The 24,674-nt window shown below is 41.2% G+C and overlaps 2 protein-coding genes across 2 annotated transcripts; both read right to left on the bottom strand.

Moving 5' to 3' along the window:
* Positions 1-997: 997 nt before the first annotated feature.
* On the bottom strand, positions 998-1,602 carry LOC127753364 (transcription factor ILI7). The gene is made up of 2 exons (XM_052278839.1): positions 1,406-1,602; positions 998-1,297 (listed from the first exon to the last, which is right to left on the bottom strand). The coding sequence occupies exons 1-2, from the start codon at positions 1,526-1,528 to the stop codon at positions 1,145-1,147; spliced, it is 276 nt and encodes a 91-aa protein (XP_052134799.1). The 5' UTR covers positions 1,529-1,602; the 3' UTR covers positions 998-1,144.
* Positions 1,603-14,118: 12,516 nt separating this feature from the next.
* Positions 14,119-20,006, bottom strand: LOC127753226 (uncharacterized). The gene is made up of 8 exons (XM_052278699.1): positions 19,919-20,006; positions 19,731-19,802; positions 18,208-18,612; positions 16,796-16,872; positions 16,572-16,691; positions 15,710-16,480; positions 14,957-15,170; positions 14,119-14,834 (listed from the first exon to the last, which is right to left on the bottom strand). The coding sequence occupies exons 1-8, from the start codon at positions 19,983-19,985 to the stop codon at positions 14,368-14,370; spliced, it is 2,193 nt and encodes a 730-aa protein (XP_052134659.1). The 5' UTR covers positions 19,986-20,006; the 3' UTR covers positions 14,119-14,367.
* Between the last annotated feature and the right edge of the window lie 4,668 nt (positions 20,007-24,674).

Below are 24,674 nucleotides of genomic sequence, written 5' to 3'. Positions count from 1 at the left end.
TCTCGGTTGGTGTTACCAACCAGGATTGAAGATCATCTTATCCCATTGGAGTTTTAAACAGGGACGAAAAATGATGTTTAGTCTTGGCTCCTATTCAAACCGGGACTAATATGGTTTTTGGCCAACCTATTAAAGATGGTTTCTCCAGTAGTGATATGAAATGATAATAGACTGAACATGTAATTTAGAAGCTATTGACAACCAAGTTTAACACTTGGACAAATTTATCATAAATTTGGGTCAGATTTTAAATAAAGCAAATATTTCCCATGGAGACCGGCCTGATTGCTGTTTTGTGGCTGGTTAGACCGGAGGGTGAACTGCCGTTAAGCCGCTATTTTGTGTGACCAATTAGATCACCAAACTCGAGTTCGAGTCCAATTAAGAATATTCTCGTGTTTCCTTGCTTGGATGCGAGATTTTTGAAAACGTAATCGATTTCTAGGCCAAACAAAATGTGGAGAAGTCCTTGCGGAGGCAAGATCAATCTCTTTGTAATTGCTATGGCCGATTAGATTCTAATCCTAGACCCAAACCTTACGCAATCAATCGAATCACTGTTTTATTTTACTTTTCAGCTATGTTTTCTACTTTATCTCAGTTCATCCATTTCCATCGATTTACACCGTGAATCTTCTGCTTTTGTGGAGAGACTGCAATATACTTTGTAGGTTTATTCCGTAAACATTCCGATTCACCCACGAAATGGATGGTTATCTCCATATCAATGTAAATCAGCCTAAATGCTGGTTTTGATCTCTAAATCATTTTCATTTGCCGATTTAATCTCTAAAGCCCATCTTGGTTTAGAGTTTTCTAGATCAATGTGATTGACGACTCCACTAGCATAGAACATATTTAGGTGAGTCTCGTGTCAGTTGGGAAAGACGCTAACAGGAGCATGTTCATTCCGGTCAAAATTATGACAACAAAAAAAAAAATGCAGTTACACTGGCACGAAGAAACTAACAAAAAATCATGGTTTTATTAATGTAATTAATCTTCATCGAATCAAAATTAAAGCACACAAGCATGCCCTCTCTCTCTCTCTCCCTTCTAGTAGATTAAATAAAGCTACGGATGGGCCCCAGTCTCATCGATCTCTAAACGGGTCGCCGGCGAGCGGCGGCGGCGGTGAAGGCGGCTACATGAGCAGGCCGCGGATGACGGCGGCCTGCGCGGTGCTGACGTCGGCGGCGGCGAGCAGCTCGGCGAGGCGCTCGCTGAGGTCGTCCACCTCCCGGTGCAGGCTCCGGATGTAGCTGCACGTCTCCTGCAGCACCCTCGCCGACGGCACCTGCAACATTACATTTCGATCAATTTCAGCTCGCCGGCCGTCGTCGATCGTCGTAGATCAGAAAGCCGGCCATGGCGTCGTCGCAAAAGCTGCAATGCACAGGCGTACCCTGTCGTTGCTGCGGAGGCGAGCCTCGGGGAGGAGGGCCTGGAGCTTGGAGACGAGGTCGCCGATCTGCTCGTCGGTGATCCTCGCCGCCGATGACGCCCTCGACCTGCTCCGGCTGGACATCGTCCTACTCCGACGTCGTCGATCTCCGGCACTAGCAATGCTAGCTTCAAGGAAGTCAATTAATTAGAGCTAGAATGCGATGCGAGACAGTGGTTGCAGCTGAAGAGAGTGTTCTATATATATATATATATATATATAGCAGGAGCTAGAGCTTGCCGCTACTCCCCTTGTAGAAAATTGTAAAGCATATTAGTTTTGAGGCTAGCTCGTAGGCCAAGCTAGGAAACCAACTAGTTTACCCAAATGCCGTCATAATTAATTTCTCTTATCGCATGCACCGTACTCCCTCCGTTCCACACTATAAGACGTTTTGGCATCTCTCCATCCCTCGTCTAGATTTACTAACATTTATATGAATCTGGACATTTATATGAAGCACACATACATGGATACATGCATGACTCTATTCAAAACCCAAAACATCTTATAGTGTGAAATAGAGGAAATGCATATTAATCACTACTACAAAAAAAGGTGATTGGTGCCAATTGCGAACCGGACATAGGTGTCGGATTTCCCAACCACCACCCCACAGACGGTACCTGTAAAGAGGACTTAAAGTTGCCGGTTTAGGAACTAGCATTTTTGAGGTTCCAGTAATGGAAAAAAAAAAGCAACTCCACTTTACCACCAGATTCCATCACCCCATCACCCCTAAGATCGATCCAACATCCAAGAACATAATCATAGAATCAACATTCAAGAGGAAAAATAACATCCATGTATCAACTTTCAACAACATAGGGGAAGATACTGAGAGAACACAGAGGGAGTTGAGGAAGCCACAAGTTCATCACAGAATAAAACATTCCATAACAAGGACTAGACACATAAGAACGGACACCACCTATAGTGCTATCCATTTTGTATGTTTCTGGAGTAGTGAATGCATCACCACACTAGTCTAACTTCATGCATGTATGCGTGCAATAATCAATCTCTTAATGTAATGGTATTATTGGTAAACTATCAATAACAGTATAATATGCATGCTGTAATAAGAGCTAGTACAATGAGATAATATAAACGAGCTATAAGAATTGCATGATAAGATTTTTGTTTAGGTGGAGGGGAAGGATAGCTAGTAGAGAGAATTATACATGATTGTAGCCAACTGCAGTAGAGGACCTCATCAGCGTGTGTGTGAGAGGTGCTATATATTAATATATTAATGGTATAATATATATCTATATGTAATTATTGTATAGGTGGGCTATTAGATTAGTTGTAAATGATGTGTCAATCTTTATAGCTAGCGGTCGTTGATCACACTGTTAAAATTTCTCTGATTGATTGTATTTGTGGTGTAGTGTACATTGATAGTTAAATATTGTATGACTTTGCGATAAACATGAATGCCTTTAAATTTCAAACAGAGGGAGTATTTGGTAAAAAAAAATATCATGAATAACCAATAACTAATATTTTTCGTAGGCTTTTACCTCTCTAGAGGTAAGTTGGAGTACTTGAAAGGAATATCATAGATGCTTGATCCGTTCCAAAAATACAAGCAATTTTAGGAGTTTTAGCATACATTAAGTTGAAGTATAAAAAATGGTTATAATTAAAGAGTTCAGAAAACAGATGGAGAAATACTTATAGTATGGTATAAATTTTAAATCATAAAAATGCTTATATTTTGAAACAGAGGGAGTGCTAGGATACCTGCGAGTACCAATTTATTCAAAACTGAAATCAGAAAAGAAAAATCCTACATTTGAAATAGGACTGGGAGTGGAAGCACAGGCTACAACACTGGAGGACTCCTTTCCCTTTTTTGCTTCCAATCTGAAAACATTCAGTTTATTGGTTATGGGCTGATCAATTGCATCAAATGTTAAATGTGGGAGAAGTATCCAATGTTTTGTCAAGTATGGTACAGTATTTATCATATAATATCACCTAGCTAGTAGCTAGCAGCACACTGATGGTTGACTGGTCAGTGCATGCTGTACAGTGGCAGTCTCTACTTGAAATACAGGTTGTGTGCCACATTTTCTTTGTGTACTTTTTTCTTTTAAAAAAGAATACTTCAATTTGATTCCCTTGACTTGCTAGTTTTGCATTGATTTGCCCCTCAAGATCAATTCGGAGGCTCAAGAGACAACCCAAGAAGAGCAGTGTCACTCTGCATATAATGAATTTGACAGGATAGTTAAGGTGTAGTTGTTAAACTAAAAAGGTAGTTTCAGAATAGTAGTGCAGTACAAACGAAACTGAACCTTACATTCATGCATCCATATGTATATTGTTACATATTGTGAGCTAGAATTTAGCTAATAGCTTTATATTAATAAAAAAATTGACATCCAACCAAATTATGCAGCTATGCATGATTGTGCCAGCAAGAAAAGGAGATCTAGGATGCAAGGGGCACAGACTTTGGCTCTAGCTACTACTGCAGATACAGAGAAACATCCATTTTATATTGTGACCGAGTACTTAGTGACGATGGTTTAATTATTAAGCTGGGAGATGCAGAAAATTTTAAGTAATCTAGATCTGATTAACTAGCTAGACAGCCAATCACAGCATATGCATTGCCTGATCAAAGTTCTCTCTGTCTCCCTGACCACTGAATTGACAAGATCCACACAAATCGGTAGAACAATAGTTCATATTCAGGGATGGATAGTTATTTAGGTAGGATAGATATATATTTGTAAACGATTATATTGTATGTAAGAGCAGTTTCTGTTAGGATCTGGATGCTTATTAAATGACTCAGATCACCATCATCATGATCATCATATTAACTAACTGTTCAATGTGAGTTTATTATCCTGAAGATGTACTTGTCTGAACTAAATCAACATGGTCCCAAATCATCTTTTGATACCACTGGCAGTGTAAATTACTCAGTGAAATGACTACAAAACTCTGTTTAAGTACGATGTTAGTCCATGAATGCTTCTGCAATTAGGCAAGAGAATCATGACCAGTACAATATTTCCTACTAAACAATCAGAGCATCCTCTGCTAACAAGATGCCAGGGCTCACATGCATCTCAATTCTCAAACCAATGGCAACACTAATAAGTAAGCTAAGCCTCACATGCTTTCTCCTCTAAATCTGGCACTGTTTTGTCAGTGTGTTTGGTGTTAAAGCTTAGAGAATTTACAGCAGTCATGTGAACCAGGAGCCAATCACAATAGCAACAATCTGAGGACCAATGAGTGATTTGAGACTGAAAAGACTTCTCTTCCATTTTTCAGGATAGTTCAGGTTCAGTTCAGAGATAAAATTTGGATTTCAGATAGTCAGAAATTTGAGGATCGTTATCCATTCTGGAGAAGATAAGTCCAGTTAATGTGACAGTGCACAACTGCACACCCAAATCTGAGAGATGTAAGTTGTTTGTAGATCCAAATGAGTACACAGCAGAAACAATGGCATCCTGACAATGTTTTTGGTGTGCATGCAAGGTGCCAAACAGAATGTAGAACACAGTTAGATCTATCTGAACTAGCATGAAGGAAGAATCCGGATCTTGCCTGAGGGCCACCGCAACATGCTAATCATTGATCTTGATTACATTTCATGGCAATGGTCCATGGTAACCATTCAGGATATATGCATGCACAAGTTGTTCAGAGAGTTATTGACTTCATTTTTTTACAGTAGAGATTGTCATGTCACTGATCATCAGAAGGAAACTCAAACATAAAAACTTAATTGTCAGTCACAATTGTCATGGATGCATTGATGATGACAAAAACAATTCATGTCCTATCTTCTCACTGAAATGCAAACATGGGTGCAAGTTTCGTGGAGCAGTTAGGAACAATGTGCATCACCATTATAGCACGATAATTATTTAGCAAACTTTGCATGGCTAATGTCACTTTTGAAAGGAGCAGGGAAGTGACATTTCAGAGTCAAGATTCTCAAGCAAATGCAGAGAGTTTACAGCTAATTTGTCGATATCCCTGGAGGAAAAAAGTTTCTTCTCAAAGAAAAACAAAGATTGATCGAGTTCAGAGAGAAATCACAGGTGGATTAATTAGAAGAAGCACGCAGATGCAACAGATCAGCAAGAGATACGCCTGCTGTAGTTGGGACTTACTCCATCTGCGCTTCCTGCAGCAGCTGCATGATGTGATTGTGACACTGTTTCCAAGCTGTTGTTTTTTGGAGGGACGCTGCATGCGTTGCTGAAATAATTGCGCAGTTAACAAACTGTTAACTAACAGATTGATCTGAAAATAAAACGAGGAAAACGTTGCATCCGATACACTACATTCATCAGTGCTCGCTCCATTTTAATATGGAAGGTGTTTTGGTTTTATAGATGCTGCTATATATTTTTTATAGCATATTCAATTTATCTGATTTCTTTTAGTTATTTTAATATTCATTCCACTCAGGTCATTTCAATGCTCGCGCGCAAAGCAAGCACAAAAATTCTTATATTTCTAAACAAACTTGAAAATTATTTTAACTTGAATAAAACTAAAACACCATACATTTTAAATAGGGTAGAAAATAGTTCATAAAAATATTGGCGTTGATCAAGAAGTTTTAGCAAAAAAAAAAAAAGAAAAATCTGAGGTGATGAAAAATGGTTGTAACGTGATGAAGTGGAAGAAAAAAAATTAAATAAGAGATGGTTATGATTGATTTAGATAACTAAGTAGGTGAATAAATCCTTATATTGTGACATAATTTTGAACTATCCAGATATTTTGGGCCCCATCAGAACACTGGATTGAGAAAAACACAACAATATGAAAAACATAATAATAGAATGTCATACTCATTGGATTCCTATGGGATTTTGAAATACATTAAAGTTTTAATTAACGTTATCGTTTGATTAATACATAGGAAAAGCGCACAGGATTCATAGACACGTAAAGAGAAAAGCATGAGGTGAGACTTCATACTGTTTTTCCTCCAATATTACACTAGAATGGACCATTATAATGGAATTTCGTAGGAATGGATAGGAAACAATCAGTTGTTTCAAAATGTATGGTACGGTTTTTTGCTACATGATAAATTCATATATAATTACTACTCCCTTTCCTCCATTCCATTTTAAGTGCAGCTATGAGTTTTTGTGTGCAACGTTTGACCATCCGTCTTATTTAATTTTTTTAGATTAGTATTTTCATTGTTATTAGATGACAAAATATGAATAATATTTTATGTGTGACTTTTTTTTTAATTTTTTTCATAAATTTTCTAAATAAGACGGACGTACGGTCAAAAGTTGAACACGAAATTCCACAACCGCAGTTAAAATGGGATGGACGGAGTATGATTTTTCGTTTGTTTTAAATGGGACCATGAACGGAGGGAGCAGGAGCAGTACATGAACATATATGCTGATCCGACATGGCATGATCTGACAGCTTGCTCGAGATACACTGCACATTAAGTACCTGCCACTTGTTGCATTGTCAGAGCGTATATCAGATCAGCTCAGGTTGGAGTTACCCTCATTTGGATTACATTTTAAGGTGTGTTAATCAGATGGGTGATTTGGTTTGTGGGCACTAACTGTTATCACAAATGCAGGAAAAATTGACTTGAAACTGGCTATAAATTGTGTTATCAAATGCAGGAAATATTGGCTAGAAACTGACAAATTAAGTGTGCTACTTGCAACAATTAAACAAAAAACCACCTTAAAAACTACTCTCTCCATTTCAGGTTATAAGATGTTTTGACTTTGGTCAAAGTCAAACTATTTTAAATTTGGCCAAGTTTGTACGAAAAAGTTGTAACATTTTCAACCCAAGACAAATTTATTATGAAAATATATTCAATTATTGATTTGATGAAACTAATTTAGTATTATAAATATTACTATATTTGTCTATAAACTTAGTCATTTGACTTTGACCAAAGTCAAAACGTATTATAAACCCAAAACATACTAGGTGGGTGCGATCTAGTGAAAAACTTGAGAAATGAGCATATAGGTACAACAACTTAGCTAGTGCGTACGTTTTGGTTAAAAGATCTATATTCCATACCATACTTTTTATGAAATATAAAAAAACCGCTACTCAGAACATCTCGAAAAGGATCTACATGTATTATATATTGCTTTCAATTGGTTAGTTATAATAATAAAATAATCTGTCAATTTAAAACCAAAAAATATATGATTATCAAAAGTAAGTGCATGACTAATCAACATATTCATTATCTCGGGTTATAAACGTGGTGAAACACAAAAATAAATCCATGAGCCAACGATCTAGCAAAGCTTATAATACCAAGATTAATCAAAGGTATGTATTAGTGTTTTGGCCTAAAATGCACATGATTGTCAAATTCATGTACCGGTCTACTTATTTTTTAAGTTCTTACACTAAATCGTACCCACCTATCAAGTTCTTGTACCATGGGTGTAATTTACTCTTAATTATGCTTCGAACTAAATATGAACGTAAATTCAGTTCCTAAGGAAAAGCATGCGATGCATCACAGGTCACAGCCATATTAATTCAGTGGCAGAAAATGCAGCTGCGAGACCGTCGTCAAAGAGGTGAATTGTTCTTTTGGGCTTTGAACTCTTTGGGCCTTTGTTGGGCTGGCTAGATTTTTTCTAATGGCCCATCTATTACGAAGTGCTCAAATTTTGCAGGAATAAGTTCACTTTAGGTCCCTCAGTTTCACATCAAGTCTATATTGTCCCTGACTGTAATACCATATACAACGCGTTCTTCAACTCCTAAAACCAGTGTAAACTTGATTCCAAGGCGATTTGGATGGCAGTTTCGGCTGACGTGGCTGGTTTGACTGAGTCCTCGTCCCACGTGGCATTGACACGGCACTTTCAATCATAAGAATTAGTGTGCCCCACATGTAAGTGAATAGTGAGTGTCTGGCTAAAATAAAAGAATTACAGTGGGACCCACTCCATCACCTCCTTCTGCCCTCTTCTCTCCCTCCCTCCGCTCACTCCCATTGCTCATCGTCGCCGACGCCGGCGCATGCCACCGCATGGCACCACTACCGCCTGAGTAGGGGACGGAGGAGAGCGTGGTGGTGTTGAAGGGTGCTGCGAAAGAGCAGAGGTGCGTGCAGATAGATCATGTGGGAGAGTGCGAGGCGGTGGGGGTGGTAAATGGAGAGGAAGCCCGGTCGGCAGTTGCAGTCGACGGTGTTCGCGCGGTTAGGGCAACAGCAGTACCCCCGCCGAATGGGGATGGCCATCGCTTCCTCCAAAAGCTGCTACGGCCGCCACCGTTGTTTGGGTTGTCTGTGATGTCGCTGATGTTGAGGTAGTAGCGCCAGGATGGGGAGGTGGTGGAACCATGGACGAGCTTCCACAGCGAGGAGGTGGCGCTCGAAGCTGAAGGAGTAGGAGTGCTTGAGGAGGAAGTCATTTTTGGGTTGACGGGGTTTTGGTCTTGCCGGAGTGATCTCCGCCGGCGTGACGGAGGGGTCGACACCGTGGGAAGGCTGGGGGATGGGGCGGAAGAAAGCCTCTTGGGCCTCTCCCTTGCATGCGCACAGCCCCTGCCCCCACCCCCACCCCCACCCCCGATGTCGCCTTGCTCCTTCTTCGCCACTGATCTGCCTTCCCCGATCACATCGACCCTGCCTTCCCCGATCATGTCGACCCAGGCCACCGCCTGCATCGCGTCAGAGTGTTGACGTGGCTCGAGCTTGGGGACTCCGTCCCCTGCTCTGTGGAAGCCACTATGCGGGTCAATTCCGGCAGCGCCGCAGCGGCAACCTTGTCTCCCACCAAGCACGGGAAGGAGGCCGCAGGACAGGGGACGCACCGCGCGTAGCCGTAGTCCTGCACTGCGCGGTGGAGCAGCTCGGCGACTGGGTGGGAGGTGGGGGGGGGGGCGTGTTCCATCAGCTTCGCAGATAGGACGAAACGCTTTTGCTTGACAATTGTTCATCACCATGATTAAATATTAGTTATGGGTATAAATAGATGAGGGGTTGAGAATAGAAGGACATCGACTTTTTTGGTGAGAAAAGTTAGAGTTTACTTCGAGGTTTCATTCCTAGTTAGTGAGTTGAGATATGAGTGCTTTACATGCACTTTGTAAATACATATTGATGCAATAAAGTTGATCTACTTTGAAAGGTTCTATGAATATTTGTTTTTCTAAATCCCGATGGTTTGACCAGAGGTGAATCGGCGGTCTAACTGGCGGGCAGTCTAACCGACAGCAGGCGATCGGTTAGACCGAAGGTGGCGAGCAGGCGGTAGACAAGGCGATGGTCAGACTGGTGGCGCACGGGCAGTCAGACTGGTGGTGGTACTGTGGTCAGAGTAGAGTTGATCTTGATGGTCAGACCGGCTACGACGACAACTTCATGAGGTTTGAGCGTTATTTTATTTTTGCTAAATGTTTTTGGGTTTTTGGTTTTTCCCTATCATTCACCCCTCTGGTAGGTTTGTTTGGTCTTATTCGATCCTACATCCGCGCCCACCTCCACTAGCACGTGCCCCAATGGCATGTTCCCTGTCGCCGCTGCCCTCGCCACCACGGTAACCAGCACCACCCTGCACACCCCCGTCGACGCGCACCGACTGACATGTGGGTCATAGTGCCACCCACTAACATGTAGGTCCCACTATTTTGTATCTTCTTGTTTGACTAAAATATGGACCCCACATTTTATTTTAATTTTTTAGTTCTCAAATTTTTCTACTTTTATTTTTTTGGATCAAACTGCCATGTAAGCGTGCCATATTAATGACACGTTGGATTAAGGCTTAATTAAAGGAGCCACGTCAGCCAAAACTGGGGACAATACTGTCGAGGAACCTCGTTTGCACTGGTTAGGTAAGTTCGGGGATGCGTTGTATCCAGTTTTGCGATCCAGGGACAAATTCGTACTCGGTGACAAATTGAGGAACCAAAAGTGAACTTATTTCCAATTTTGCAGGTTGGCCTTTTGCAGTTTCGTGCAGGACTGCAGGCCCATTTGGCTCGTATGATTTCTGTACTCTTCATATTTTGATGAGTGAATTGCACATTGAACCACTTATTTTTGCCTATGTTACACTTTGAACTAGGGGCAAGATACCATTTTCACTTTGAACTAGATAAATTTACTCATGGTTTCACTTTGGGCTAGTCTTCTCCATCTCTCCCCTCTCTTTCTCCTGTCGCAGCTGCGCAAAGCTTGGTGAGTTTCAGTGGCGGAGGAGTCAGTATGGCGAGGTATGGCGCTCGCCATACCTCCCCCCCCCCCCAAGGTCCCAGGTCCCAGGCGGCGACTCGCATGGCGATGGCGGCATCGCTCAGAGCCGGCGGCGAGACGTCTGCAAGGCCCGAAGCCAATCCTGCCCAGTGCGAACAGGCCAACCAAATGGGCTTTTTTTTTTTTTTTGTAAATGGGCCTTTTGACCTGTTGAACATCAAACCCTAGCTCCAAAATTCCCCAATCCAATCCGGCTGAGGAGGCAAGCGGCGGCGGCGCGGCGCTACGGGCGACGGCCGACGGCGACACTGCGACGGTGGGGGCTCGGCAGCCGGCGGCCGGCGGGGCAGGCCGCAGGCGGACGCGCGGCCGCGCTTGGAGGCAGCCAGGCAGGCGGCGGCCAGCCGGCCAGGGCCAGGCAGTGACGCGGGCGCGGCGGCGTGGGCGGCTGGGCGCGCTGCGGTGCGGCCGCACTGGGCAGCGGTGCGGCGGCCACGGGAGGCAGGCCGCAGCCCGCAGGCGGCCAGCGCAGGCTGCGCTGCACAGCACGGCAGAAGGGCAGCAGCCAGCAGGCATCCAGGCAGTGAGGCAGGCAGAGGAGACTATCAATCTCAAGTATATAGTATACTAATCAATCTTTGCTATTTACTAGTATTTTGCAGTTTCTCCATCACTACATGTCTATCTATCCTCACTAGTTCGTTCTTACATGGGATGTATTGTTGACAACTGCAATCTTGAGGTATTTATGAGTGTCTCTTCTATTTACACTTTTCGCAAATGGATGATGAATTGTGAACTTATGACTAGTGCTTGTTGCCATGCTTGAGAATTGAGATTGCGTCATATAATTTCGTGCATTGGGATTGTTTTTTTCCCTTTCTTCTTGTCATGATCTAATTTTCGTGCTAGTTCATGGGCCACACCACCATACCTAGATTTTTTTTCCGTCCTCCGCCACTGGTGAGTTTGTTAGCAAAGGCAGCGCAGCGTGTGGTTCCTAGCTTGAACCAGAAGTGCAAAGACCAGATTCAATCAGCCATAGAGACTAAGTGTACGTAGAACATAGTTACATAGCTGTACACTCAGTTACATAGCACGGACGCTGCCCCCTCCCTTCACGTGCCGGCACCATCACCGCCGTCCTCTCCCGATCCACACATCGGCGCTAGAAGATGGAGAAGGAAGGAAGAAGATGGAAATGAAGAGGATGGATGGAAAAGGTGAGGCAGTAGAATGGTTCTAATTTCGTAAAATTAGAGTGGCACGGTTTACGAATAGACGAATTGTAATGATATTTTTTGAATAGCCACATTTGCAATGACATGGATCAAATTAACCCAAGATTCATTGCGGTCTTGGTGATTCAATTGATACAGTATTTTGCCATCACAAGACAGAAGAATCTGGACAATGATCATGCTCCCTGGTAAAACTATCAGGGTTCAAATGAGTTTATCTGGTTAATTGCAACTTTATACTTGGTTATTATTCTTGAATTGCTGATACCGTGAAGAAAGAAGCTATGCAATGATCAAATACATTTCCATATAGCTATAAAAGGTGCACATTTTCTACATTATACTAATGACATATCTATCCATGAAGTACATCCATTATTTATTCTTATCAAACTTCTTGAAACGTTGAAAATCTTACCACCTGTCCAACTTATCAATTTCTTGCATCCAAGTCTCAAACCCCAGATGGAACATCATGAACCGAATTCTGAAAAGCTATTGTTTTTCTCTGCACCATTAGCATATGGAGGTAGAAAAAGCCGAAATGCTATAGCCATAGCTTGTATTTACGTGTGTCTTATCACTCGCAAAATGGCATCACTTAGTATGCATGCACGCGGTGAGATCACGTAGCATACATATGTATGCATACTCCATGGTCCATCTTTTGACTTGTGAAGAACAACACATGCATATACAATAAAGAAATCATTTATTACATGTATCTACTCCATGTCTATTACATCTATTGTGAGATATGCTTAAATCTATAGAAATTTTAAATATCAATATCTCTTTTTTTAGTAAGGAGTAAATATGAGAACACATAAAAAAAAATACAAACATGGCTGCACTGGGCCATGATGCCCTTGTGCTCATCTCCTGTTAGCTGTACAAGTCAAGCGCTCCCCTTTCAACATGATGATATCAAGAAGGGTGTTAATAGAGATAGAAATATGTAAGTACAAAAATAATGGCACAAAGAAATGAATATCATTCAATACATGTAAGTACAAAAATAATGGTACCAAGAGGAAGGATGGGGCAGCAGCCGTCACAGCAGCCGCCAGGTTTTGCTACTCCTGCTGCCGCTCCCCACGCGCGCCGGAGTGCCGCAGGCTGTTGCCGCGACCGCGGGGTTCCGCTGCTGCTGCTCGGGCATCGCCGCCACCGAGTTCCACTGCTGGGCCAGCCCATCCGCCGCCACTCTCCGGCGACAGCGCCGCCTCTCGGAGCCAAGTTGGCGAGCTTGGAGGAGAGGGAGCCAAGCTGGCGCCGCCATCCCCTCCATCCTTTCTCTGAGCGCTGGAGCCGGCACCGCCGCCCCATCCCACCGCGCCCCAGCTCCTTCTGCGCGCCGAGTCGGCGCCACCGCCCGGCTCCCTCGGCACCCCTTCTCCTTCCATGTGCTGGAGCCCGCGCCGTCCCTCCCTTCGCATGTCCGCGCGGACATCGCCACCGCCGTCGTTCGCGCCGCCACAGCTGAAGCCACCGCGCCGTCTCCTCCCTTCTCGCGTTGGCACCCGGTGGCGGCGACGGCCGAGCAGCAGCAGCGGAACCCCGCGATTGCGGCGACGGCCGGCGGCACTCCGCTGTGCGTGGGGAGCAGCAGCGGGAGCAGCGGTACTTGGTAGCTGCCGCGACGGCCACTTGGCTCCGGGAGACAGCGCTGTCGCCGGAGAGCGGCGGTGGACGAGATGGCCCAGCATGCCGATGCCGCGAAGAAGATGGAGAAGGAAGGAAGAAGACGGAAAGGAAGAGGATGGATGCAAAAGGTGATGGCAGTGGTATGGTTCTAATTTTATAAAATTGGAGTGGCACGGTTATGAATAGACGAATTGTAATGGCATTTTTCTAAATAGCCACATTTGCAATGGCATGCATCAAATTAACCAAAGAATCTTCGCTACTTTCTCAGCTTTCTTTTTCATTTGCTGCGCCAAAAACAAATTTGCCGACAAGTGTCATTAACTTTAGAAGTAGCAATTCAGGGGTAAAATTAAGACTACAAACTCTATTTCATTTCAAATTGGATGAGATGACAAGGGGATGATAAAAATGGTCTAAACTACACTCACGATATTAATAAAAGATATTTGAAGTTTTTTATGGAGCTGATATAACCAAATGGATTGCGTCACACACAAGACTTTGACAGCAGAAGTCCAAAACTCAGTTCAGGTGGTTGACATAATAACCTAGAAAATGAACCAAAGTCACACCAAAGAACATAATTCATAAAGAAAAAGAGAAGGTGGATAGTTCATCAAGAAAAAGAGAAGATGTATCATCCTTCATAATTCATATCCTGCAAGTTCTTTCATCTGATGAACAGCTAGCTCGGCAATGACTCTCCATTGATCTTGCATACTACTTCGTCATCAGGCACATAATTCACCAGGATCTCCTCGGGGGCTCTGCTCCTTGATGTATCCATGGCTGATGCTACCAATGCTCCCATCCGACTACATTCTTGGACCAAAAGATCCTCTAGCCTTACGCTCGGTCCATTTCAGACTGTCCGACTTCAGGACATTTTCAAGATTAACTTGCGATCCCTTGTTATCAGTTCTAATTTCTTCAGAGGCAGGAACACCGACATGCTTGAAGTTTGAAGATCCTAGATCATTTGTTGCATGCCTAATGAGATCAGGTGTGGTTTTCTTAGTAGCAGAGCTGCTACTTCCCTTCTCTGCAGCTGGTTTTGCAGAGTTTGAACCACCTTTGTTTGTTTGCAGGCCTTCCAATTGCCTCATTACTTCTTCTCTTGTAGGAACTTCTCGTGCAGTAATGACTGTTATTCTAAGATCTTCCGCGCTAGGGATTCGACGTGCGATATCTTCCTGGTGAGCAAAATTCTTCCACTCGTTGCCGATCCACTCGAGTGAATGCCTCAGTTGATCCCTGCGGAATAGCACCATCTTCTTCTCCCCTGCAAATTCAGACAAGGGAAAGAACTCCGTTGACATGGCAACAAGCTAAACACAAGCAAGAATTTGCATCATGGACTGTTAAATTTGAATCCATTAAGAAGGTAATCAACTGACAATTCACCTGGTAAGTAAGCTAGCAGCCTCCTTGCATCATTCACCTTCAGCACGATTCCCTCCCACCAACCATCATACAACCATCCATCAATGACGGTGCCAACACTGATCGTAGAGGGGTTCTTCCTCTCCGACATATTGTGGGGACGAATTCTTGTTCTTCCAGAGAGGCGTATGCGCAGCGTGTCAGGATTAGCAGTTCTTGTCACAAGCAACCATTCCTGCAGGAGAACAATCAGTTTGTGTCAGCCTTCTCAACTCAAGGTAGATGCAAGTGGGTCACCCGCGAACCCACTTATAGGTCAAAATAAGCGAGTTCGTGGGTTAGTTTAGCCTATAAGTTTTCACGGGTAGCCGCTTCTACCCTTAACTCAAGGTGAGCTTCAAGGACATGAGTGGGAGCTTGCCATCTGGTTACTATAAAAGATAGAGTTTCATTTTATATATAGCTCTACTGGTAGTATTCTACTAGAAGTTACTACATTATCTCTAACATATTATCAATAGTAGAAGTTACTATTGTATCTCTAACGATAGTGTTCCAGTATTATGAACCGTACAAGTCATCTCAAGTGTTAATTTATGAGCTCTACTATCAGTAGAGGAAAATATTCTACTATAGTAGTATAAATCGATATGGTCCAATGAATAAGAAAGAACAAAAGGTGTAGATTCATTCTACTACCAATAGAGGCCACCATAAAATTTGTCAACAACGAAACTACATTTTCAGAAGTGGTACTGAAATTAGGTGACATACCTCTAGGTTTGCTCTTGGCGTTTCGGGATCTTGGAGGTGTTGGTACCTCACCTTGATGCGATCTCCGCGCCTCCTGATCACTGAACCGATGAACCAACAGCCCCTAATGCCACTGTCCTGGCTCAGGCATTCCACAAGGCAACCAGGAGAGAAGTACTGCTCAAGATACTTCTCCAGGGCAGAGTTTATCAGACCAGAAGCAGACTCTGTTGGTGCAGCATTGCATGCAAGGACATTGATTGTTGTGGCCTGAACATTGGTCTCATCACCTGCAGTGGGGTTCTCCACGGTCTGATGATGATGATGACCTCTGGCTGATGATCTTGGTGTGTTCTTGTTGCCTTCAGATGCATCGGGATGCCCGGTCACGGGTGGTGTGCCTGAGATTGTTCTAAATATCTCTTGTTCTGAATACCCTTGCAGTTGTGCAATGTCAAAGGTCTTGACATTGCTGTTATTGTCGATATGCCGGATGGATAGGTAGGGTTGCCTGTTGGTGTTGTTGGCAATTGCATGAAACTTCTCAAAGTGTTCTTCATTCAGGACTGAAGCCAATCCATCTATGCATTCAACTCCGATGTCTTGCAAATTGTCGGAGAGGAGGATCTCTCTATCATTAACACCTGGAGAAAGTTGAATACCGGCGGAGTTGAGTGTGCGGAACCATCGTATATGAACCATGTTGTTTGCATGGTTATCCTCATAGAGTTCTTCCACATAAGCAACAAGTTTGTTGCCATGTTGGACCACGATGTAAACAAAATCGTGAACCTAAAAAGGGTCATGAACACAATGGATGTAAGCCAAGATTCAGTCCTCTAAGATTTTTAAAAAAATGTGCGCTGATGATTGATAGGCATACCATGAATGTAAATCCCCTTCGCCAGAAGGATTTGTAGCTCTTCCCCTTTTTGGAATGTGATTCAGGACCTAACCATTTGAAGTCCCCTGAATCATTTCCAGCAGTTGATGATGAAGAGTCCTGAATGAATAAAATGGAATTTCCTTATTAACTTCAATATATAGTGCTTTGCCGGAAGCATTTCTCATGAAAAATAAAAATGATCAGAAATTAACTTAATGTACCTTTGTTGGGGAGATATTAGCAAGTTTAGCATCTTTGCCATCATTGTTACAAATTGCAACTTCATTAGATGTAACATCTGTAATGGATGATACACTATTAGTATCGGCGAAAGCCAAATAAGCAAATATACGCAAGCTACTTTCCACGGTGGTGATTAGCTGACTAGGCCAAACATTAGCGCAGATAGTAAAAATTCTAAATGTTAATAATACGATGAACAAAAAGGAAATCAAACTGAACATGTCCTAAAAAGATTGTTAATATGGGGTAGCAAGGAACATTATCTCATTGAGGTATGAGGTATTGATTGCCCAATGATGAGGCCCATTCATTTTCCTAATGAAACAAAAGGAAGAAAGAACAGAAGAATGACATATATGTGTGTGTCACTAATGCTAGAAAAGTGCATATCTCTTGATTAATTCAATTCATAGCTTTGTTCAAGAGCAGGGAAATTAGATTAAAAAAACTGGATATTTGACTTATTAAAGAACAAAAGTGTAGAATCATTTAAGTGTAGTCCTATGACACTTTGGGTTTAATGACTGCGCATATCTGAAATATACAGATCTGGCAAGCCTTCATCTAAATTGCAAAAGCTTAAATCAAACCAACCCAAAGAAGTGTATGCAAGGTCAAGTCCATACTAATAGCAAGTGGAAACAATATACTAAAAAGCAAGCAAGCTTTTTTATCATTCAACTCTATATGCATATCTTCACTATATATTGGAAAATTTTGCTCACAATATATACTACAAGCACGTTCATATTACAAAAATAGCATCCATTGCGTGACTGGCATATGGGGCCAGGGCCCTCTAACTATGTACTAGTACATAGGGGTTAAGATCCGCACGTCAGTAGCTCAAATATGTTTATAAATAAACTGACAACGATAAAGGCATAAAGGAAATGTCCACCGAAGTAAGACCCTCTCCTTAAATACAATAAGAAACATATTAACTTTCAAAAAATATGTCCTTAAATGAATTCATATGGAGATCCTTTTTTAAGGGATATGTAGCTCCTTAGGTACATCCACAATGCAATTGTAAGTTGCTTAAAGTAGAAGTATAAAACACCTTTTTTGCACTTTTTCCTGTGTGTGCATATGTATCTCTAGAGATAGGGAATAAGCCATATTTAAGTTGGCCCTTACACATTGCTTTATACTATCCATAGCCACTAAAAGCTTTAATGGGTTTAACATTTCATCTTTTCATAAACAAATGAGAGTATAATCAAAGTAGCAAACAAATATCAATAAGCTAAGCATAGTAAACCAAGAAACTCTCACATCACTCACCGTAAATCTAACATAGGTGATAAAAAAAATCATTTTTCCCTCTCGTAGGCATGAAATTGCAGCACAGTGGATAACAAGATGGAATGGACTTAGAAGCGCCTACCTGAGATGAGCATGTTGAGCCAGTGCACCACATCCTTCCTCGACTTCCACCTGAGTCGTTCAACTCCAACAACCGCAGCCACCTGCAGCTCCTTGAGGGACTGTAGGAATGGCTCATGCACCACATAAGTCACCCTCCTATTGCTACGGTGTGTTCCTACCACCGCCAACTCCCTCTCCCCACTACCAACGCCAGTGGCGCGACGGAGGTAGTAGTTCACAATGTCACGTTGCCCCTCATCACCTGGCACGGAATCTATCTCCAACCCAACCCACCTCCTTGTTGCTAGTACGGTGGTGTTTGCTCCAACCACAACATCTGAATGAGCCCTTCCACCCTCACGCCCACGGTTGCGCCCGTTTCCATTCCTAGCCCCTCGGCCACGTGCATTCATCATCGTACTCGCTAGAGTAAAGAAAGAGAGGATTAGTAACCACCTTGCGCTCGAGACAGTGAAAGAAAGGTCAAGTGAGGGATTAAGCTTATAGTGGTAGGATACAAAGAATTTGTTTGAAAATACTCTAGATAACGTTGGAAATTCTCATAGCTGGACAATACAATGTTTGCTCTATGGGGTCTAGGGGATCTTATAGGAGGGGAATGAGCATGCTTTTGCATAGATGACCATAGAGTTTGCTGTAATTGCACAATTAGGTTTCTTTTATGTGGGCTGTGAAATGGCAGCTTCACCCTGTAGATTTCGAGGAATTATGCTCTAGGGGTTTCTCATTGGGATGTTGGGGCTGGTATGATCAGCCTAGTAAAGATCATTTTGTTTGGGCTAAAACTTAGTCAAGTTTCAAAAATTAAAATTGTACTCCCTATATAAATGTATGCCAAAGTCAGGGAAAGTTCTACGTAAGGAGAACAATCACCCTAAATAATCACCCAAGTTTTGTCGTACCTAAAATTTTGTTCAGTTACTACTTGGGATAGTTACTAATAAAAATTATTATGTTTTTTATGGCTTTCAACTAACCGCAGTTACCCTTTCCCATGGAAGCCAGTGGTCAATTGTTGATTGATAATTTTTATAATTTGTCTCAGGAAAGTGTATAAAAAGAAGTGTAAATTTCTTTAAATCTCATGATTAGAGATAATCATTTTTATTTTCATTGTGATAGAATTGGGTATTGATCCCATGAGTTTGATACAATAGGCATATTTTAGTACATGTTATAGCCGAACGTTTGAATTGGATAAAAGTGTACAACAAGCAAAGGACTATTGTATTATTTTATTAGGGCCCTGTTTCACACAACTTCATATCCAAGGTTTCTTGGACCTGGGTATCCGTAGCTCCACAAATCCATAGATCTAGATCTATGATTACGGGATAACACTTGGATGAATCATTTTGTTCCCATTTTAGAGTAAAAAATAATTTTGAAAACACTATAATTTAACATACTCTTCAAGTTCTGTGTGGATCTAAGATCTAGAGTTGTGCCAAATAGAACCATATTGAATATCGAACAACAACAAAAAAGACTATAAGAGATGAACCGATTAAAAGAAAATACCTTGTTTCCTCCTACGGTTATCCCACCCCATGGGGACGGCGGTGAGCGCTAGCACGATGGTTGGAGCATGATCTGCAGGATTTAATTTAGGTGGTTAATCAGTGGATGTATTCTACGAGGAACTACCTTTGAAATTTGCTAGAGTTCCTCATCATCTGTTTCCGAGAATAAATCAGGGTTATACTTACTTGAATCTAGGCTAGGCCCTCCCGCCTCCTTGCATAGTTTTGATGCCTTTTCTCCATCGTTTCCCATCTAGAATATTTTTGGGAATCACAAGGGTCTCTTGTATTCAACTATAGCGATTGTAAGAGAACTTTTTTGGGTGAAGAGTTCTTTCCATAGGAAGTGACTATTTATAATCGTAGCCCATAGGTATTCGACCCCTTGAGTCGTTCTAGGTGCGGTGCTGTGCGGTACCGGCTCCTAGTTTGGTTGCCAACTATGTCTACATCACACTCAATCAGACATCACGTGTATTTATTTGCTGGTATAGTTGGTTTATCTTGTGGAGTGGGATTTCTCATGAATAAGCTTAATCTCGATTTTGTTTGATTGTATCATACCTTAGTTTCCTACCATGTCTTAACATAAATTGTGCCTCGATTATTTTTTGTCTTAGGCTTAATCAATAAAAAAGTTTGGGTAATTTGATTCTAAATATTTTGACTATAGAATTATTGAATGAGGTCACATGGAACTTATATTCCATTAGACAAAATGAGAGGTGTAGTTAGAAAAGTAAGAGTGCTTCATAAAAGAATATGTAGAAATATTGAAGGGCTAGAATGAAAAAAATGATGGATTTAATACTAGCATAAGAAAATCCAAAAATAAAAGTGAAATGACTAGGGAGGTCACCTGAAATTTGGTATTCAATTATTATGTGGCTACATTTGGACGAGGGTGGTGTTCCATGGTTGAATTCACATGTACAATGCATGATATTTGTTTCTATCTTAAGCTTTCTTATCTCTTCATTTATTCTTAGGGATAGAATGAGTTGGAGGTGGAGTTGATGATGTGGAAGGATAAAGAATTGAGTCATGTATGGATAAATGCTTATGACACCTACTTTTGTTCTTGTCCTCTTTAATTATGTGATAGAATATGGTGGTACAGATCAAACATATGACGTGGAAAATTATATGGTGCAGCCATAAAAATACAAATGTACAACAAACGATAGTTGTTTACTTTCTTTTTGAGCAATCTTATCATTCACTCCAAGGGATGGAATACGACAGAATCACATAAAGCATACGATATGGAAGGCCAAACTAAAAGACTTATCCATGCAAATGCCACAACATAATCAATGTTCTATGTTATCATTCACTTTTTTTATACCAGGATTTTTATCATTTCTCTTCAGCTATTCAAAGCAATATAGGTGCCGAAGTATCCTAGACGATAAAACTAGCACTGCTATAGTGATATCGCAGTAATGATTATCATTTAGATAAAAATGAAGAAGTCCAGATGTAGGTGGTATATGTGGTTCTTGCTATATTTTCTTAAAAATATGTGTTATAGTAGGCATATATTGGTAGAGAAACAAACAGAATTTGTACACTACCGCTCAAAATTATGTTCTCTCTTTTTGTTGTGGAAAGTGAAAGTTTACTCTCTGTTTAAAAGATATAGAGTATATAACGGAGAAGTCTAGAATTTTCAGATGCATGGATGCTACCATATGTCATATGTACTAAAACGAGCAAATCACTATGAAACATAACATATCTATTTTTTTTCATCATTTATGTATTTTACACTAATACATTTTTCATTGTTTATAGCCCATTTTGGGGTGTGTTCTAGGTATGGTTTGATTATGTAAGAAATGTGCTTATTTTTTTGGAACAAGTGCCTTCATGCATGATACACTTTTGTTTTTTTATTGAATGCCATATTTTTCTTGGCACCATTATTCTTTTAGTTATATGTTTCTATCTCTATTAGCCCCTTCTTGTTGTCTCCAAGGTGGAAAAGTGGAGTGCACGACTTGTAGAGCTAACAGGAGATGAGCACAGGGGCATCATGGCTCAAAGCTGCCATGTTTGTTTGTTTTTTGATGTTTTCTCATATTTACTCCTTATTCAAAGAAACATTGATACTTAAAATTTCTACAGATTTAACCATATCCCACAAGTAATAGATGTGGAGTAGATACATGTAATAAATGATTGCTCTATTGTATATGCATGTAATAAATGATTGCTCTATTATATATGCATGTATTGTTCTTCTCACAACTCAAAACATGGATCCTGCAGCATGCGTGCACATCTATGGTAGGTGGTTTCACCCCGTGCATTCATACTAGAGAAACAAGCAAAATATGTACACTAGCACCTGAAAATTTGTTCTTCCTTTCTTGTGGAAAGTGAAAGTTTGCTCCCTGTTTAAAAGATACTGAGTATATAACGTAGAAGTATAGAATTTTCATATGCATGGATGCTACCATGTGTCATATGTACTAAACAAGCAAATCACTATGAATTGTAAGATGAAAAAAACATGGTCCCTAACAAACCCATTGAGTGCTTCTCCTTTTCCAATTCTTTTTTGGTCGGTTTCATCTTGATGTTGTCAGGGTTTCTTTTTTTCCTCATTTTTAATGTCTTTTCTTCTTTTTCTGTCCTATTTTCTGCCATAGAGAAAAATGATGGCTCAAGTCCAACCCCACCAACCTATTGTTGATGTCAAAACACGGCGGCCTGGAATATCTACTTAACTCCAACCACCACATCTGAGCGAGCGCCTCTACCCCCACGCCCATGGTTGCGCCCTTTCCCATTCCTAGCCCCTCGGCCACGTAAATTCATCATCGTACTTGCCATAGTAGAGGAAGAGAGGATTAGTGACCACCTTATGCTTGAGATAATGAAAGAAAGTTCAAGTGAGGGGTTAAGCTTATAGTGGTAGGCTACAAATAATTTGTTTGAAATTTGAAAATACTCTAGACAACGTTGGAAATTCTCACAGCCAGGCAATACAATACAATGTTTGGGCTTTGGGTTGTAGGGTTTTTTTTTTTTGAAAGGAAAACTACTAGACATTCTCCTAGTAGTGTATTTTATAAAAAGGAGAAAAAGTATTTGCAGCAAAAAAGAAAAATTACAAAAGGCTACAACCTCCCTAAAGAACTATAAAGTTTGTAACCAATCAGAGACCGATTGCCTAAGTGGATCATTCATTCTACACATATGTAGAAGAATCTCATTCTTGGAAGCATTCCACCAGCTATCAAAAGAAGGATCCATATTCTGAAAAATCTTCCCATTTCGTTGTTTCTAAATGTGCCAGCACGCAATAAAGCAAATTTCCAAAAAGCCCTTCCTCCTGAACCTCAATCTTGCCAGCACCAACATCTAAAAGAATTCCAAAGAGGTGTTCCATGATATTCCAAGCTTATGCCAACACTTTCTGCTAAATGGACACTGGAAAAACAGATGAAACAAAGTTTCTCTTTGCTGCAACGAACAAAGAACACAAATGAGATCAGCATTAAGAGGAGCACAATTCCTTCTATCCAACATATCTCTCGTGTTTAGTCTATCACAAAAAAAGCAGCCATATGAAGACTTTAATCTTGTAGGGGTTCTTATAGAAGGGGAATGAATATGTTTTTGTATAGAGGACCCTAGAGTTTGCTGTAATTGCACAATTAGGTTTCTTTTATGTGGGTTGTGAAATGACAGCTTCACCATGTAGGTTTTGAGGAATTATGCTCTAAGGGTTCCTCATGTGGGATGTTGGGGCTGGTTTGATCAGCCTCAAAAAATTTGCCAATACAATTTCACATGTATAGTAAATATCATTTTGTTTGGGCCATAACTTGGGTCAAGTTTCAAAAATTCAAATTGTACTCCCTATATAAATGTATGCCGAAGTTAGGGAAAGTTCTACGCAAGGAGAATAGTCACCCCAAATAATCACCCGAGTTTTGTCACACCTAAAATTTTGTTCAGTTACTACGTGGGATAGTTACTAATAAAAACAATTCTATTTTTATGGCTTTCAATTAACCACAGTTACTCTTTCCCATGGAAGCCAATGGTCAGTTGTTGGTTGAAAATGTTTTGTCTCGTGAAAGTGTATAAAAAGAAGTGTAAATTTCAATGAATGCATTATTAGAGATAATCAACTTTATTTTCAGTGCGATGGAACTGGGAATTGATCCCATGAGTTTGATCCATTAGGCATATTTTAGCACAAGTAGGGGTGGGCAGAAATTTCCCGAAAACTGACCAGCGAACTGAACCGAACCAAACCGAGGTGTCGGTTTTTTCGGTGTTCAGCTGGTGGTGCAGTTTTCGTTTTAATATAGTTCAGTGGTTGGTAGTTTCTTCGGCCTCCGCCTACTATGAACCAATCTCGCCAAAGAAACCAAAGTAAATTGAAGTCCACACGCACATGATTGGTTTCTGAGGCTCTGAGCGAATCTGCCTGATTGTTTCACGTAATTTTGCTTTATGTTGTGGGCGTGGGTGGTGGAGCCCACAACCTTTGGGCCCATGGCTAGCTTTGCATGATGGGAGGATGGGAGATTGAGGCATACATTTATTCGGTAAAAACTGAACCCCGAAAAATCCAAACTGATTTTGTTTGGTCTTTTTTTTTCTCGGTTTTTGTTTTATTCATATGCTCTTCGGTTGTCATTCTACAGAGACCGATCTTTTAGGGAACCATCAAACTGAGACGATTAAACCAGAAAAACCGAATACCCACCCCTAAGCGCAAGTTCTAGCCAAACATTTGAATTTGATAAAAGTGTACAACTTGCGAATGACTATTATTTTATTAGGACCCTGTTTTGCACAACTTTAGATCCAAGGTTTCTTGGAGTTGGGTATCCGTAGCTCGACAAATTCATAGATTTGGATTTGTGATTACGCCGACAAGATTTGGATGATTTATTTTGTTCCCGTTTTAGATTAA

This window comes from Oryza glaberrima, chromosome 10, assembly GCF_000147395.1.
Source record: "Oryza glaberrima chromosome 10, OglaRS2, whole genome shotgun sequence".
In the NCBI taxonomy this organism is placed as follows: domain Eukaryota; kingdom Viridiplantae; phylum Streptophyta; class Magnoliopsida; order Poales; family Poaceae; genus Oryza; species Oryza glaberrima.
Note: the sequence above shows the minus strand (reverse complement) of the source record. Positions and strands in the feature narration are given on the sequence as shown.

Excerpts from the sequence above, each read along its gene's own strand:
- LOC127753364 (XM_052278839.1), bottom strand. The coding sequence starts at position 1,528 with ATGTCCAGCCGGAGCAGGTCGAGGGCGTCATCGGCGGCGAGGATCACC. Across the intron at positions 1,298-1,405 it reads GCCTCCGCAGCAACGACAGG|GTGCCGTCGGCGAGGGTGCT; the intron begins GTACGCCTGTGC and ends GTAATGTTGCAG.
- LOC127753226 (XM_052278699.1), bottom strand. The coding sequence starts at position 19,985 with ATGGGAAACGATGGAGAAAAGGCATCAAAACTATGCAAGGAGGCGGGA. Across the intron at positions 16,873-18,207 it reads GCTCAACATGCTCATCTCAG|ATGTTACATCTAATGAAGTT; the intron begins GTAGGCGCTTCT and ends CATCCATTACAG. Across the intron at positions 14,835-14,956 it reads GCTGCTAGCTTACTTACCAG|GGGAGAAGAAGATGGTGCTA; the intron begins GTGAATTGTCAG and ends CTGAATTTGCAG.